General features: G+C 42.8%; 1 protein-coding gene across 1 annotated transcript in view; it reads left to right on the top strand.

Moving 5' to 3' along the window:
- Nucleotides 1-16,704, top strand: part of foxn3 (forkhead box N3) — a 134,413-nt gene that overhangs the window by 39,846 nt on the left and 77,863 nt on the right. Inside the window, exon 2 of the mRNA XM_072689036.1 lies at nt 4,086-4,648. Within this exon, the coding sequence (XP_072545137.1) occupies nt 4,100-4,648 (549 nt within the window). The 5' untranslated portion in view covers nt 4,086-4,099. The remainder of the gene's footprint in view (nt 1-4,085; nt 4,649-16,704) is intronic.

The raw sequence follows: 16,704 nt of genomic DNA, 5'->3' as shown, positions 1-16,704 counted from the left end.
TAATAAAGCCCTGCCCTCTCTTACAAAAAAAGACAAAATCTGCTTTGATTTAGCTTGACTGACTGAATTATGATTTCCCTCTAACATTTACTTTTTCAAACATCGCTTCAGCAAAGCTGCCAATCCACACAGACCACGTGCTGAGCACAGAGCAGCAGATCTCAGCTGGAGGGTCTCCAGTAAATAAATAAATAATTACATAAATACATTTAAAATATTCACTTGCACGTTCATCGCCCATGATCTGCGTCACTCTTCACCATTCTTAAACGAGACTGGCATAATCACATGCAGCTTAAAGGGTCTGGAAAATGTAAACGTGAGGGTTAGGCCACACCCACCATACAGATACAGATAATGGCCTTGGGTTACACTCCTGCAAGGCATCAGTTTTATGATTCTTTGGATGCTGACCTTTAAATGTTTGCAGCTTCAAATTCTTTGTCGTACGATCTCAATATTTCCAGTTAGCACTTTGTTACTTCCTGGGAATCTGCTGAGAACACACATGGACGTGACTGGAGAAGCTGGAGAAGGGTTATGAGGTCACGAGGCTGCTCAAGCTGATCCCTATCACACTGTCAGAGAGGATTTAGAAGGCGTCCGACTGCTCTCTGGTGTCATATTCTTGCCATTTGAATGTGTGTTTGATTGAATTCCCATTACTGCCTGTCCTGTGGTGTTAGCTGCACTGATGCAGGGGGCATTATGGGCAAATAGATCTCACTGATGTTACTTTTACTAAAGCAGACCAACGGTGCCAGACATGGATTTCTGGATGCCAGTAAAAGGCAGGTAATTCCTGATGATCTGCAGATTCCACCACTTTGGTTGAGTATAAGGAAATGTTTAAATTGCCCGGTCATATTTCAACCCTGTCAAACCTAACAAACAGCCCTAAACTACCCTAAATGATCTCTTTTCCACTATAAATTGTATGACCTTTCCTAGACTGACCTCAACCCTGGAGAAAGTGAAACATGGCCTTTGTTCATACTTCCATTAAAGCTGTAGACCACCAGGTTACATAGATTGTCTTCAGTAAAAGTTTGACCCTCGGGACCACGGGGGGTGTACAGAATGCTAAGACTACACTAAGGGTTACACAGTTTTCCTAGAACTGCATGTTCAAGCTAGGAACCATTTAGGAACCTTCATTTTACCAGAGTAAGATGTTAGGTCTGCATAAGGTCTGCATAATGTTCTTTACTCATTATAATGTTTTTCTAGAATTGCATGTCCAAGTCTGAGCTAAGAACCACACACCATGAGATCATGAAATATAGCTTTGATATTCAGTTCTAGGAAATACCTGTAATAGGTATGGAATCCTTGTTTTCTGCTGAAGTTCTTTAATCTTGAACCCTATCAGACCTAACATCTCCCAGCCTTAAAACTGATAGTTCCTAAGTGATTCTTGGCCTGGATGTGCAGTTCTAGGAAACCTATTTCATTGGTATAGAACCATTACTGTATGCTGAGGTTCTTTAATCTTGAACCCTACCAGACCTAACATCCCCCAGTCTTAAAAAAAATGAGGGTTCCTAAGTGGTTCTTGGCCTGGATGTGCAGTTCTAGGAAACCTATTTCATTGGTATAGAACCATTACTGTATGCTGAGGTTCTTTACTCTTAAACCCTATCAGACCTAACATCCCACAGTGTTAAAAATGTAGGTTCCTAAGTGGTTCTTGGCCTGGATGTGCAGTTCTAGGAATCATATTTAATTGATATAGAACTTTTACTGTATACTGAGGTTCTTTAATCTCACACCCTATCAGACCTAACATCTCCCAGCCTTAAAACTGATAGTTCCTAAGTGATTCTTGGCCTGGATGTGCAGTTCTAGGAAACCTATTTCATTGGTATAGAACCATTACTGTATGCTGAGGTTCTTTAATCTCATACCCTATCAGAACTAACATCCCACAGTGTAAAAAAAATGAGGGTTCCTAAGTGGTTCTTGGCCTGGAAGTGCACTTCTAGGAAACCTATTTCATTGGCATAGAACCATTACCGTATGCTAAGGTACTTTAATCTTGAACCCTACCAGACCTAACATCCCACAGTCTTAAAAAAATTAGGGTTCCTAAGTGGTTCTTGGCCTGGATGTGCAGTTCTATAAAAGCATACCAATGGGTATAGAAAATCACCATCTTGCTGAGGTTCTTTAATCTTAATGAAATTTGAGACACACAGGTGCATGAAGGTCTATGGAGGTCAACCGCAGTCTACCGCAGAAAATCAGCAGGAGTGCTGGTGTTAGAACAGGTTTCTAAAATAAAAGGTAACATTTAATTCAAAGACACCTTTAATTAGTGGACACGGACGTGTGTCTCAGCTTCCAGACTGTGTCATTTTGTTTAAAAATGAGGGTTAAACAGTGTCTAAAGAACCAACCCTCAGGGCTGTAGGGCCACACTTAATCATCCGAAGCATAACTGAAAGTACTGGTCATTAAATAATGGCTTTAGCCTCATTGTTCTTGAGTGTGAGTGTGTGTGTGTGTGTGTGTGTGTGTGTGAGGTAAGATGTATGTGTATGAGCCAGTGATGGGTTTTACACATTTTATAGATAGCACTGATTGATCTGTCTGGTTTTATCTGGAGATGTGTCACACTTTAGCAGAGATGTGCATCTTTGTCAAATACGTGTGTTTGTGTTGTATCTCCTAGCAGATGTTGCCTCCTGGACATTCCTGGGCTGAGGACATTCCTGGCTGAGCTAAGAGAAAGGAATGGTTGTGCTAGCATGGTGTAGGGTGTGTGTGTGTGTGTGTGTGTGTGTTTTGGTCCTCAGAAGGAAGCTCCTATTCATGCAGGCTCAGTGTAATGTGAGTGCAGTGGAATCTCAGTGCTGCTCAATGGCTCTATTATCAATCTATAAACCTCCTCAGCAGGGCTGAATGGGCTGCTTCACGTTTCACCTGTGCTTTGTGTGCGTGTTTGTGAGTGTGTGTGTGTGCGCGAGTGTATGTGTGTATTAGCTCTCTCAGCTTCACTGATTAGGACCTGTATTCAGCCTGTGAATAGCAGCTGTGTGCAGTTCTTTTAAACACCTTGTTAAAAGCCCTGGTAAAAAGCTTTCCTATTGTATTTAAAAATGCATGGTGATGTTGGAACGGGCTGATCGTCCTCGTATCATACAGCAGAAACCATAAGAAACCTGCTGTGCTGGCTTTAACACTTTCGGCTTCTTTCTTCAGTTATTAATAATATCATGTTACAGATGTTGGCAGCTGTAGACTGTAGACTCTTACTGTTGTGCTTTCTTGAGAAGGGAAATGATTTACCAGCAGCCACATGGAGGGCTGTGGTGCTATCCACTGCACTATAAGCAACCGGTTCTTGTCTTTTTAGTCAACCAGCTGATATTGAGGCTTATTGTTCTGTAGGAATTATTGTCTTACCTGCTATGAAGCTAATAAGCAAGTAATTGTGTGTGGTTATGAGACTGTTATGAGACCCACATCCAGATCCCTTTCACTTTAAAGGGGGTTCATTAGTATAGTACAAAGCATTTTTGTCTAATGACGCAATATTTGATTTATTTGCATGTCCTTTGACCAATGAAAGCAGATCTTATAAAATAATTTAATAAAAGTAAATAAAGGTTGTCACAGTCACAAAAAACCATGTGCAAAAAAAAAGTTTAACTTTCATGTAAAAATAGTAATTTTGGAGCATTTCTATTGGTCTGTTTATCGTGAAATTTTCGAATTGTGCCAAAAAGTAAAAAATTGAGGAGAAATTTTGCCATTTCAGTGATGATATCCAAGGTATACATTGTTGTTGTAAGCTTAACTTTGGTAGATGAAGCGAAAAAAAAATGAAATGAGGCATTTACCATGTTCCATGTTAAATTAATTCAGTAAACACAATCCATACTCTAACATGTGCAGAACAACATTTAGGTTTGTTTCCTGTAAAGGATTTCTTCGCATATTTCACAAAAGGAGTGTCCAAACTTTTGCATTACTATTATAATTCATTCATACAGTTGTTACATTGTTGCTATTGTTCTAGATGGCACATTGCTTTGTGACACAGATCTTGTAACGCTTCTCGTTCTGTCTCTGGTTTGCAGGAGCCTTGGTCTAAATGGGTCCGGTCATGCCTCCCAGTAAGAAGCCAGAAGCTTCCGGGGTTAGTGTTGCAAGTGGCCTGAGCCAGTTGTACCAGGCGGGGTCCATCACGCAGGCGCTGCGCGAGGCTGAGGAGATGGAGCTGGCCCTGCCGCTGCCGGCCATCAAGCTGGAGAAGACCAGCGTGGAGGATGAGGAGCTGACCAATCTCAACTGGCTCCACGAGAGCAAGAACCTGCTCAACAGCTTCGGCGACCCCGTGCTGCGGAGCGTCAGCCCCGTGCAGGAGCTCGACGATGACACCCCGCCCTCCCCGGCCCCCTCGGATGTCCCGTACGACGCCAAGCAGAACCCCAACTGCAAGCCCCCTTACTCCTTCAGCTGCCTCATCTTCATGGCCATAGAGGACGCACCTTCCAAGAGGCTGCCTGTTAAGGATATATATAACTGGATCCTCGAACACTTCCCCTATTTCGCCAACGCCCCGACGGGCTGGAAAAACTCAGTCAGGCACAACCTCTCCCTCAATAAGTGTTTTAAGAAAGTGGACAAGGACAGGAGTCAGGTAAGGATGCTTTCTCAGAGCTCAGCCTCAGACCATAAATCATTTAGGGCCAGTGTGGGAGGTGCAGAAATAGCACTGCGGCTTTGGACTCCCAGAGCCTCGTCCTGTCTCTTTTTCCTCCTCTGTTCAACCACATGCAGCAGGCTTCAAGCAAAATGGTTCTTCTGGTACCAGTGACCGAGTACAGGACACAGTACACTGCTGAGGTGGTCAGAACTAGTATTGGTTGATGTATCATCACCAGTGTTGGTGTCACACCACCGTATTGGCTTTTTTCTAGGAAGCCAGATCCTTTGTATACAGTGTGTGCAGGGTGGTCGTTTACGGGGTGCTTCAAATTTATTCATCACAATATTGAGACGCCAGGGGTGTCGTTAGACCCAATTTACTGGGGCCTGTGCTGCGTGCTGCAGCAGATGTACTAATGTGTGAAAACATCGGCAAATAAACTTCTGCAAAGAGACAAATAGCCTTTGGTCCATGTTGGAGGGACTTCCAGACTTCTTAAGTGCCCTTCTGTTGGCTGTGCCCAATAAAGATTTTGGAGGGAGGTTGAAAATTGACGGGTGCTCTGTTAAACAGTGCAGGTGGAAGTTCGATAAGGCTACTGTTCAGAGCAAGCCAAACAAGACAGTGTAGTGACTGAGGTAATGGTCTATTAGGTAAGGAGTACACCAGTCTATTGAGAGAGTTCCTGTCCGTCATATTAGCTAGAGCTTTTTTGTGTGCCCGCTTCATCATTTCACCTGATTGGTCAGATTGAGATTGAGATTTGGGCCTGTGGACCCTACAGTTCCAGCCATACTGGGATATGGGAGTGTCTGTCAGTGGAAAATGTGGCTGTGAGTTTGTGGAAAATGACACAAACGGTCTCTTAAGAGACTGCCGTTATCCTCACCTAACAGGATTGATGGCGTATGTAAGGCCAGGGGATGCAGAACCAAGCATTTACAATGTAATGATGCCTACAACCTTTTGTCTGGAGAGGTCATTTGGAAATGACTGTGGTATTGGATTTCTTAGTACAGAGTGGCATTACTACACTGTTACAAATAAAGGTGCTACAAAGGGTCCCTTGAACGATGCCGCTCTAGAAGAACCACTTAGAACCAGAGATATCGACTTCAGATCTATAGGTCTGATTGTGTGAAGATGGCTTGGTGCAGCTTTGTGATCAGATGCATAGTTTCCATGCCGCAGGGCATATTCACAGATTTTTATCCCCATGGGAATGAATGGGGTGCAAATGTGACACCCTCCCAACCATATGGGGTATCCACCTAAGATGCCATAGCAATGATCTGGGATACCATAGCAACTGTCTAGCAACCAACTATCAACACACTTGCAACCACTAAACAACCCCATAGCAACTGTCTAAAAATATTGTAGCACCCACCTGTCAAACACTTAGCAACACCATAGCAACCAGTAGCAACACAACAGAAACCACCTGGAATATCATAGCAACCACGTAGCACCAGCCTAGCAGAAGTTAGGGACCATTTAAGCTGCACAACCAGTTTGTGTTTTATTCGGAAAAGGCACTTTTCTACTTTTTAGGAGTTTAGGCCAATTTCAGGGGGCTTAAGTCCGCTAAATGTTCTTTAGCCTCTCTCAATAATGAGAGCGGTTCATAAAAATACATTTTCCATTCTTTATTATTTAGCTGTGCATTCATATCTACAAATCTGAGATATACAGAAATCAGAGAGACATCTGCTGCATACTAACTCACCAAATAGAGCTTTTTATTGATCTTATGCCTCTTTTACTGAAGATGAATATCTAACAGGCTTTTAAGGGCCTTTTCATTTATGTTGGGGAACCGTTCCCCCCCAGACTGCATCTTCATATCAAAATATGTAAAGACTCCATAAACACATAAATCTCCGGTGACACTCCTGTCAGCACCGCCCAGAACTAGATACACTATGTGGACAAAAGTATTGGGACACCTGCTTCGTTTAAAATCAAGGCTATCAAAAAGAGTTTATCCTGCTTTTTTCAGTAACTGTTAACTGTTAACTACTGTCCAGGAATGAAGACTGGATTGGGGAGGAGCATTGCTGTGAGGATTTGATTGCATTCAGCGACAAGGATACTGGATGATCACAACCTCACCTCATCCCCAACCCCTCAACTAATCCCAAAAGTACTAAATGGAGGACTAATTATCATTCCAGATAGCACAGCTTCACTGATCCACAGCTCAGTGCTGGGGGGGCTTTATACCACTCTACCCCACGCCTGGCATGGTGCTAATAGGTTCATGTTTGTTTATCTGATTCAGAGAGTCCTATTCTATTAGCAGTACTTCTCTACAGGGACTAGACAAGCTGTGTGTGTGTGGTTGCACATCTGTGTCAGCAATGGGTGCAGCTTAGATACATACAGTAGCTGAATGTACTACACATTGTGTAGCTGGTGGAGGAAAGCACTGATGGGTAGGAACAGGCTGTTTTGCTGTTTTGCTGTTTTGTTAGAGTAGAGCTTTACAGTTTGTGCCGTCTGTCCTTTTTTTTTTCCTGTGGATTATTTCTGTGTAACTCTAAGCCCCATTCGGTGCTGATTGATCAGATTTTTTTATGAGGAGGCTCTTAAAGCAGACAAAGCGCATTAATTAGGACTCATTAGATGTTCATTGAGCATTTAGCCACTATCTTCACAGCCCAATGAATGTGTATCCCTATATGTGTGTGTGTGTGTGTGTGTGTGTGTGTGTGTGTGAATATGACTATGTGTCTGCTTGCCAGTCGGAACAGTAAAGCCGTTCCATGTGACTCTCACAGTTCACTGCCATCTGGTCTGCGGCTGTGGCGCAAAGAATTTTTTTTGTGTATGCGTCGCCATAGCAACAGCTTTGCAGTTGACATGGAAAGTAAGCTGTTGCTGTAGCAACAGAGAAACTGCTGTGTGTGTGTGTCTGTGTGTGTGTCTGTGTGTGTCATTGGCTGGGAAGGGCTAATCCAGTGGTAGTGGAGCAGTGGAGTTAAGGCAGCAGCAGCAGGGTGGGCTTGAAGCCCCCCTTCAGCCATCACACAGCGTCAGACTCATCTGTGTCACCCTGTTAACCCCTTCATGCAGCCCAGCGGCACACGCTGTGCACGCTAATCACACACACACACACACACACACACAGACGGCGCCTTCACTCTGAGCTGAAGCTCGTGGCACACTTTCTATTTAAGCATTTCTTCATATGCCTGGATGAGCAGCTCGGATACGTTTAGAAACAAGCCGAAATAAGCAGTGCATGTGCTTCTGTGTGTGTGTGTGTGTCAGGTGAGGTGAGGGGTTCTACTGAACATGGCCTGCACTCTTAAGATGCATATGTAGGGTTATGTTTTCTATTATTTTTTATCCTTGAATTTTCCTGGTTTTCTCCCAGTTCTCCAAACACTGCCAGCCACCATCTTTTTTCAAACTTTTCAAACATCTCTTTTCAAACTGCCGCCGGTTCGCTACGCCGGGCAGCCGACACACTCAGACCGACTAACAGACGCCTGTGCCGGCCAACATCACTTTAAGAAGGATGCAGGGAGAGAGAGAGAGAGAGAGAGAGAGAGAGATAGAGAGATATATCTACCCACCCACAGAGAGAGCATGGCCAATTGTGCTCTCTCGGACTTTTGTTTTGGAGATGTTCTGACCCAGTCGTCTAGACATTACAATTTGGTTCTGGTCAGAGTGTCTCAGGTCCTTACGCTCGCCCATTTTTTTCCCTGCTTTTAACACCCTCATCACCTCCAAGAACTGACTGTTCATTTGCTGCCTGATATGGAGATCAGATCCCACCTCTCGACAGATGCCACAATAGATAAAGATAATCAGTGTTTTTCACTTCACCTGTTAATGTGATGCTAATATAATGCTAATGTTACGGCTGATCAGCCATCGTACATTGTTTCTGCTTTAATTCCAGTGACCTGCTGTAAATATTGTATGCAAATAATGGTACATAAAAAATACACTTGCTACACGTTTGCTACACGTTCAGTACAGCAGGAAAAAAACTGTGTTTCTGTTGATTTGTATTGTTTAGCGCCCCCCTGAGGTAGTTGTACAGCCTGTAGAGTGTTTATTAAGCAGTAAAATGTAAAAGTTAGCATGTTCGATGTGTCACAGTAGATGAAGATAATCAGTGTTTTTCACACACATACCCTTCACCTATTAAACAATGCCGACACACTGTCCATTTTCGATCAACCATGATTTCATGAGTTGGAATATGTAAAAACATGAAAATACGATGTTTATTTTCAGTCGTTTGACTTTGAAACAGATAAATAAAAAGCTAAAAAACTAGCACATTCACTACAGTTCCCACAATACCTTGCAAATCCAACAAACTGTGCTTTATAACAGCGGTGCAGGTGGAGTTCTTCGTCCACTGCCTGAATGCATTGTCCATAGCTTATGGCATATTGTGTATTCCCATTGTGACTGTGTACATCTAAGGCCCGAAACACACTTCACTCAAGAATGCTAACGCAGACACTTCGAGCTACGCAAACTGAGTTTGTGCATAGTTACGCTCATTTCACAGTGCAACACAAGGGTCGCCAAGTTGTCTTGTACCACCGGCATGCTTTTTTCCAGTAAACTGTCATGGCGGACCGGTTTGAGTCTATCTCTCTCTTTCTATCTGTTGCCCCTTTGAGTACTAAGATGTTCAACCGCCACAGTAGCTGGGCTTTTACATTTGCGTTTGTGTAAGTTTCTGGCCTAGCTGTGATGTTCACACCAATGGCGCTTTCATTACATTTACATTAGCAGCATTTAGCAGACACTCTTATTTAGCAGACGCTCTTGTATTACAGAGGTGGGCCAACGTAGTGTTAGGAGTCTTGCCCAAGGACTCTTATTGGTGTAGCACTGCATAGTCACCCAGACTGGGAATCGAACCCCAGGCTCCCACATGGTGTGGTAGCTCACTGGCAGGTAGTGGTGTTATCTGTTGCACCACACCAATCGTTCAAACAGGCACCTAAACATCTGGACTGGTGGACTGCTCATCTGCTAGTCCTGCTGGCCAGATGTTGAGTCATTGTATTTGGGTATAGAAAATCATTGCATTCGTACTTGTGTTGAACGTGGCCAAGATCCATCTCGTCTGAATGTTGTTCGTAATCCGATCCCACTGCATCCTGGTCTTTACACCTGGCTTTTCATGCAGCCAAGTGAAATCTGAGCGGGATCCCATCACTGCATGCGCATGTTGAGTCAAGGCATAAACAGCCTAATTACACCGTCTGTGTCAGAGATATGCTGTGTTCTTGTGACCGTTCACCGAATGTGTTAATTAGATTGTTGTTAATTAACATGTCAGGTTTGAGATGTATTTGCTGTTGGGCTCGGTAATTGCTTTTTGATCACCATTAGAAAAAAACAAATAACAGGTATTAGTGTAAGCCATGTCAAATGTTGGCAATCCACAACCTTTCCAGCTATTTAAGGGTTAAACCAGTTAAAACAGTTATTAATTAAAAATTTAACAAATATCTGATTTGTTCAGAATCAAAAATCAAATTTATTTCAAACAAACCAAAAGTCTATTCAAAATAAAATATTTAATCTGTTCAAAAAAGAACAAAAATCTAATTTAATCTATTCAAAAATCAGATTAATCAGATTAACCAGATATCTTACCAATTCTATCCGAATTTGACGAAAATTTTAAGCTATTTAAAATTAACCAAAAATCTATTTTAATATATTTATAATATAATTTAATCTATTCATAATTGATCAAAATGTATTTTAATATCTTTATAATTAAAAATAAATCTAATCTAATCTATTCATAATTGTCCAAATATCTATTTTGATCATTTAAATTTACCTTAATCTAATCTAATCATTAAAAAAAATTTAATATCTATTTTCATATATTTATAATGATAAAAAATTGTTATTTGATCTGTTCAAAATGAACCAAAAATCCAATCTAATGTATTTAAAATGACCCAAAATGTGCCCAAAGTCTGGACCAAAACATTGCCCTAACCCCACCCTCTCAGTCAGTGAGAGAACAAGCTTATTGAATGTAACCCTCATAAAATGCCAACAGTTTACAGCCTACCAACTAATTACAGGTTAAAGTAACAGAGTTATTTCCTGTTGTGCTCGGTAGTAAATTGATTTTTGAGTAAAATTTCGCCACAAAACTGCAGATGTGAGCTGAATAGACCCTGGAACACCGTCCACAACCATTCCAGCACTTTTCTAACAGTGCCTGGGTTAGATTACATTTAATGTCTTTGTTAAACTGTGGTTCAGACTGTCAGAATAGTCCGTTTACTTTCGTTATCAGGCTGATTGTGGTCAGGGTTACAGGGATTCTTGCAGTGTTCCTATTCTACTAAACTGAGATCATTTTAAAGGCCTGTGGAGAGTCAGCCCTCACCACTGAGTTGGTTTTACTGTGGAGGATCAGCAGAGGATGTGCTGTGTTGTGGTTGTAATAATGCTACTTGTATTTTGGCTGACTGATTAGATCTGTACCGCTTTAGACATGTCAATCAAAGTAATACATGACCACAGGAGAGTCATTTACATAGGCCTCAGCTCCGAGGCGAAGAAAGCTGCTTCCACTGCTGAAACTGTGAGGTTTTGCTGAACTCCCTGTATTACTGTTCTTTTCAAAGCAATTTCCAAGACACGTTGTTTGAATGGTCTGTATCTTGGAATTTTTCATTTTCCTCTCTATTCCCAGTGCCTTGCCTTACAGATGACGAGATTTTCTTTTTATAAAATGCTTTTATAACATGTTACTTTTTAAGTATTTTTTGCTGCTTTGGGCCAAAGAGGTCTGTTCTGACTTCATCAGTCCATAGCACTTGCTTCCTAAACTCACAAGGCTTCTCAAGATGAGGTTTGGGACGAGTTCACAAGTAAAGTTTCCCTTCTATAACTCTTCCATGAAGATTATGGGCCCTATTTTACACCCTGCGCAAGGGGCGTTGCAATGCTCATTGCTATCTTACACCCCGCCAACAGTCGATTTTCACATCTTCCGGCTGCGTCGTTTAAATAGCAATGGTGCTTGCGAATATATCTACACCGATGGGTGCGGTGGTCTCGTAATGAGGGGTGTTCAGGTCAGTTTCTAGCGTATTGCTGCTATCCTGGCAACGGGAAACATGCCAGGTGCGCCACTGACTGAAAACAACCTAGGCAGACGTCAACAGTCAGACGTTCGTTGCTATCTCGGCAGTGGATTGTCAACACAGGCGTGTGCAGCCCAACACGCTACACCCACTGAAATAGCAATCCCCCAAAGTCAGACCGCACCTGGCTCTTAAAGGGAACGGCGAGTGACGCGCTGATTGCACGATTTATTGCACGTTATGCCCAAAAAACACACCCAGGTCTCTTAATTATGACCGACACCCCTAAATGAAGCTATGTGTTGCACGGTTGGCAGCTTGCCAAAAGATAACGCTGCACAGTAGAGCGGTGCACCCCTTCTTGACTTAGCTAGACTTTCTTGCAGGGAACAAACGACCAAATAGGTTGTATTTTTGGACTGAAGCAGTCGACCTATATGGTCGTTTCTATGATATGAGAACATGTATTTTCGGGAGGTCATGTCTGCACTGACTACATGGCTCTCAATTTGGAATGGGGTTTAATTTGCATGGCCTTGTTGGCCTACTTAATTAATGAGATGACTAAGTCTGTTTTAATTTCAGATTCATGGTGGATTTGTTATGTATTCATGCATCACTCTCCACACTGAAGCAGTGAGCGGCGAATTAAAAGAAGCAAAATAAAAGACTAAATAAGCAAACATTTGATCGAGGCGCAGGTCTCCGGGGTTTGCTGAGGAACAGGGCCTAATTAGCTTCCTCCAAGATGAGACGTCGGATTGAGAGATAGAGAGATAGTGCCTGAGATAGGGCTTTTTGCAGTTCTTTAAACTTCTTTACCAGTTTAATGGACTTTTTATGGACGCTTGATGCTGATGTTTCTTATGTCCCCGTCTTTGCCTGGCTGCTGTAGTTGGTAAAGGGTGAACTCTCCGGTCACTGTCGTTTGTTTCCATGGCACTGTTATGAACACACCGCGTGAACTTGGCACCTGAGCGCTGCTTTTATGGGCGGATCAGCCGCTCTCATGGCCCTCACAAAGACACCCTTACACCTACAGGCACATACATGTGTGTGTTTACGCCGGGGCCTCACAGCCTGACAGCCGGCCTGATTAATGCATCTTTTCCAGTGTTGTCATCGTCTCCATAGCAACACAGGAGGTTACACAAGAGAGCAGGTACTGGATGGTATTAAAGGAAGGCAGCTCGGTGCATCACCTGTGCTGGAGCCTCTCCGCTGTTGATTCGCGGCTTGTTGGCTCTGCAGTTCTATTGAATTCAGCTTAATTATTTAAAGAAGAGCATGTCAGACATAAAGGCTGAAAAAGACCTAGATACCCCCGTCTCTCTCTTTCTCTCTCTCTCTCTCTCTCTCTCTCTCTCTCTTTCTGCCTTTCTTTCTTTTTTCTCTACTCTCTCTCTCTCTCTCTCTCCCACTCTCTCTCTCATTAGATGTAGGGGTGCTCTCCTGATCCACGTGTCAGTCAGTCAGTGTTTGAGGCTGTTGTCAGATAAATCCTGGCTCTAGCTGCCTGCTGATTTGTGTGTGCATGTGTGTGTGTGTGTGTGTGTGTGTGTGTGTGTGTGTTTGTTGGCCAGCTGCTGTGATGCATGCAGACAGATGTTGAGCTGTGAGCAAGGCCGCAAGAGAGACGGGCCTTTCGCACGCCAACCTCACAGGGACATCAGTGCCACGCAGACACACACACACACATTTGTTGTCTACTATGTCAGGACAGGGAGGCACATATATGCGTATTGTCGCTGTCACACAAAAACCTTACAGGAGCAGGAGAAAACCTGGAAGTGAAAAGATTTTATTCCAGGACATTTTGGAGCATTTCTATTGGTGCATTCATAATGGAATTTTAATACAGTGGTAAGAACGACAGATTCACATTATGCCAACAAGTGAAAAATGACAAATATATAAATATAAAATAAACTGTACTGTGCATAAGCTGTAGACTCCTGTAAAAGAATTAGACTGAAAAGCTGCTTTTCAGGGCAGTAAGTGTTTATCTGCTCAGTAAAACACTGATATTAGAAGAAACACTGATAGCATTCCTACAGAAAGTGATGGTGGTGGTTCTCCAGCACTGTGTTCATCATTAGAACATCTCCAGAGTTCTCCTCATGGAGTCTAGTATTATTTAGAGATCTCCTCAGATCAACACCTGGTTTGGTGGTAAATCAGGGCTTAATGATGGTGAATCAGGTGAGCTGCTGCTGCTGCTGCTGATAATGATGATGATGATGGAGTTGAACACATCCTCCATGCTGTGCTGGCTGGACTGGGGGGCGTCCAGGAGAAACCTGGAAGAGCCAGGCTCTGTTCTTCAGACTAAAGATCTCACAAGATCTCACTACTTTCTTCAGAATGAGAAGCTCTTGTTTCTCCTTTTTTACTGGATTTATGTTCACCTGTATCTGTTCTGATGGAATCTGGAGTTTTGACTGTAAAAAAACTCTCTTACTCTCTCTCCCTGCTGAGAGACTTGGCTTAATTACTGTACTTATGTTCTATATGCAGTATCAGTTTGGACACTGGTTGAATGTGTGCTGATCATCATCTTAAAAACATGTAATCTGATTGCTAGGGCCATAAATTCACTGTTCACTGTTGTTAGGATGTCATGGCTAAGTTACAGTTGTTGGGTTGTGGCATTATGTGTGTGTGTGTGTGTGTGTGTGTGTGTGTGTGTGTGTGAAGGTGGAAAAGCCCTGCAGCTACAGTATGTTAATGTACATGAATACAAACACATTTACTCATTTAGCAACAGACCAATAAATAACTTTATTAGCCGAAATGACCAGATAGATAGATAGATAGATAGATAGATAGACATATAGACATATAGACATATAGATAGATAGATAGATAGATAGATAGATAGATACTTTATTAATTAAGTAAATTTAGCATCATCTCTTCTCAGTTGAACTTGTATCTTAAGCCTACTTCAGTCCCCAGTGTCCACATATTTTTTTTTAAACAAAATATGCTCACCCGTTCCTTTTATTTATTTATTTATTTATTTAAACTCTAACCCTAACTTTAACCTCATCTAACCTCAGGGGCTGGAAACAGTTACCATATAATGATAACCTTATTTGCAGAAGTACTTTAAGTTTAAGTGATGACTGTTTCTCCAGCCTTGTAAGTGAGGCTCGTTTTTCTCTGGTTTCCAACAAAGTAAATGTATGAAAACAAACACACTCACACACACACACACACTTACACACACATATGCTCACACGCGCGCACACACACACACACACACACACACACACACACACTTACACACACATATGCTCACACGCACACACACACACACACACACATACACCGGCTGCTCTGGGTTACTGTTGGTCACGCAGCCAGCTCCAGGGAGCCGGCCGCTAAGTGCTGACACTGCAGCCCGTGCTGATCAATACTGCACGAGCAGCCCTCCACTGTCAGCAGCTTCTGGCCTCTTCCTCTTTCACTTCTTAATGCTCGTCAGGGTGAAGTTGAAAAAATCATGCGCTTAAAACTCTAATTACTGCTGGAGAGCTCTGACATGAAATAGAAGCAGACATCTACATAACTCTCACGAATCAGGCCTGGCGCTGATGAAGGGAAAAAAAAAAATTAAAAAAAACTCTTATCACACCAATACGGCTATCAGCGAGCGAGGTCTATTAAAGCGTGTGAGCTTTTTTTGTAGGTGACTCTGGCAGAAAATAAAAAGGCCGCTCTGATCTTTGCTCTCTTTGATTGCTGCACTTTGTTACGCCTCAGCAGAGTGTGCTGTTAATTTTAAAATAAAGCTTGTTCTGGCTGTTCTTAGTGAGAATTTGATGGCTTCTAGTTAAAATAACAGCCGTAAATGTCGCTGTTTGTTCTTCGCAGTTGATTGCATGAATGAGTAATCAGAAGAAAAGCCTGGTGAACTAAGACAGCTGGTGCACTCATAAAGCGAGGCTTGCACTTAATGCCACCGAGATGAAATGTACAATTGGCGAAATTATGGAGATCGCTTGGCTGGTCCGACAAGGAGTCTGTCACGGACCTTTCAGAATGACAGGCTGGGTTTTGATGTGACAGGGTGATGTGGTTAAACAGTGGGGTTGAATACCAAGCTGTCAGTGGGACTGCATTTGAAGACCAGTGGTTCATTACACGGGCCAGAGTGATACATGACACTTAGGACTGGATGATACTGAGGACTGAGTTCTGATCCGATCTGAGCGCTTTTATATTGAGCACTGAGTGGTGTTATATAATAACAACAACAGTTTGGGAATAGAGAGGAACAGGCCCGAAGCCCCTCAGCTGACACAGCAGTAGCTGCTTAGCTTGATGGTAATGTGATACACTGTGGAAACGCTCCATTGGTGCATGTATCTGTCACTGTATAGCGAAATGCATTACTAGTGAAACTAGGGGCAGAGAGTACACACACACACCAGCGGTGGGCAGCCAACTCCAGCGTCCAGGGAGCGGAGAGGGTTAAGGGCCTTGCTCAAGAACTCCACAGTGGCAGCTTGCCGAGCCCGGGTATCGAACCCGCAACCCTGTCATAAATAACCTGGAGCTCAGTTGTGTTGAGCCACCACTGCCCCAGTGATCAGAGAGCGGTGATCAGTGCTTACTTTCCCACATTTCCACTAAAAGATGGTGCAGATTCTTAAAAACATTATTGACAGTCTGCAGTGATCACTATGTGGCACTAGATTACCAGGGGCTCGTCTAAATCCGTGTATTGTGCTTTCTGTTTTCTCAGTAATGAAGCATTACAAAAAGCAGATGGTCAGATTTACAGTGTTTGGGTGTGGGTTTGTTTTTCTGAAGTCTGTTTATCTTGCTACAGGACTTGCTAGCTTGCTGAATTGGTATAAAACAGCTCAAATGAACTGGTTACAAATGCCAGTGCCATCAGACAGCTGAATGAGATCACCAGCTGCCAGTGAAATC

The sequence above is a fragment of the Salminus brasiliensis genome, chromosome 10 (assembly GCF_030463535.1).
Source record: "Salminus brasiliensis chromosome 10, fSalBra1.hap2, whole genome shotgun sequence".
Classification (NCBI taxonomy): domain Eukaryota; kingdom Metazoa; phylum Chordata; class Actinopteri; order Characiformes; family Bryconidae; genus Salminus; species Salminus brasiliensis.
This window is presented reverse-complemented; position numbering and strand designations above follow the sequence as displayed.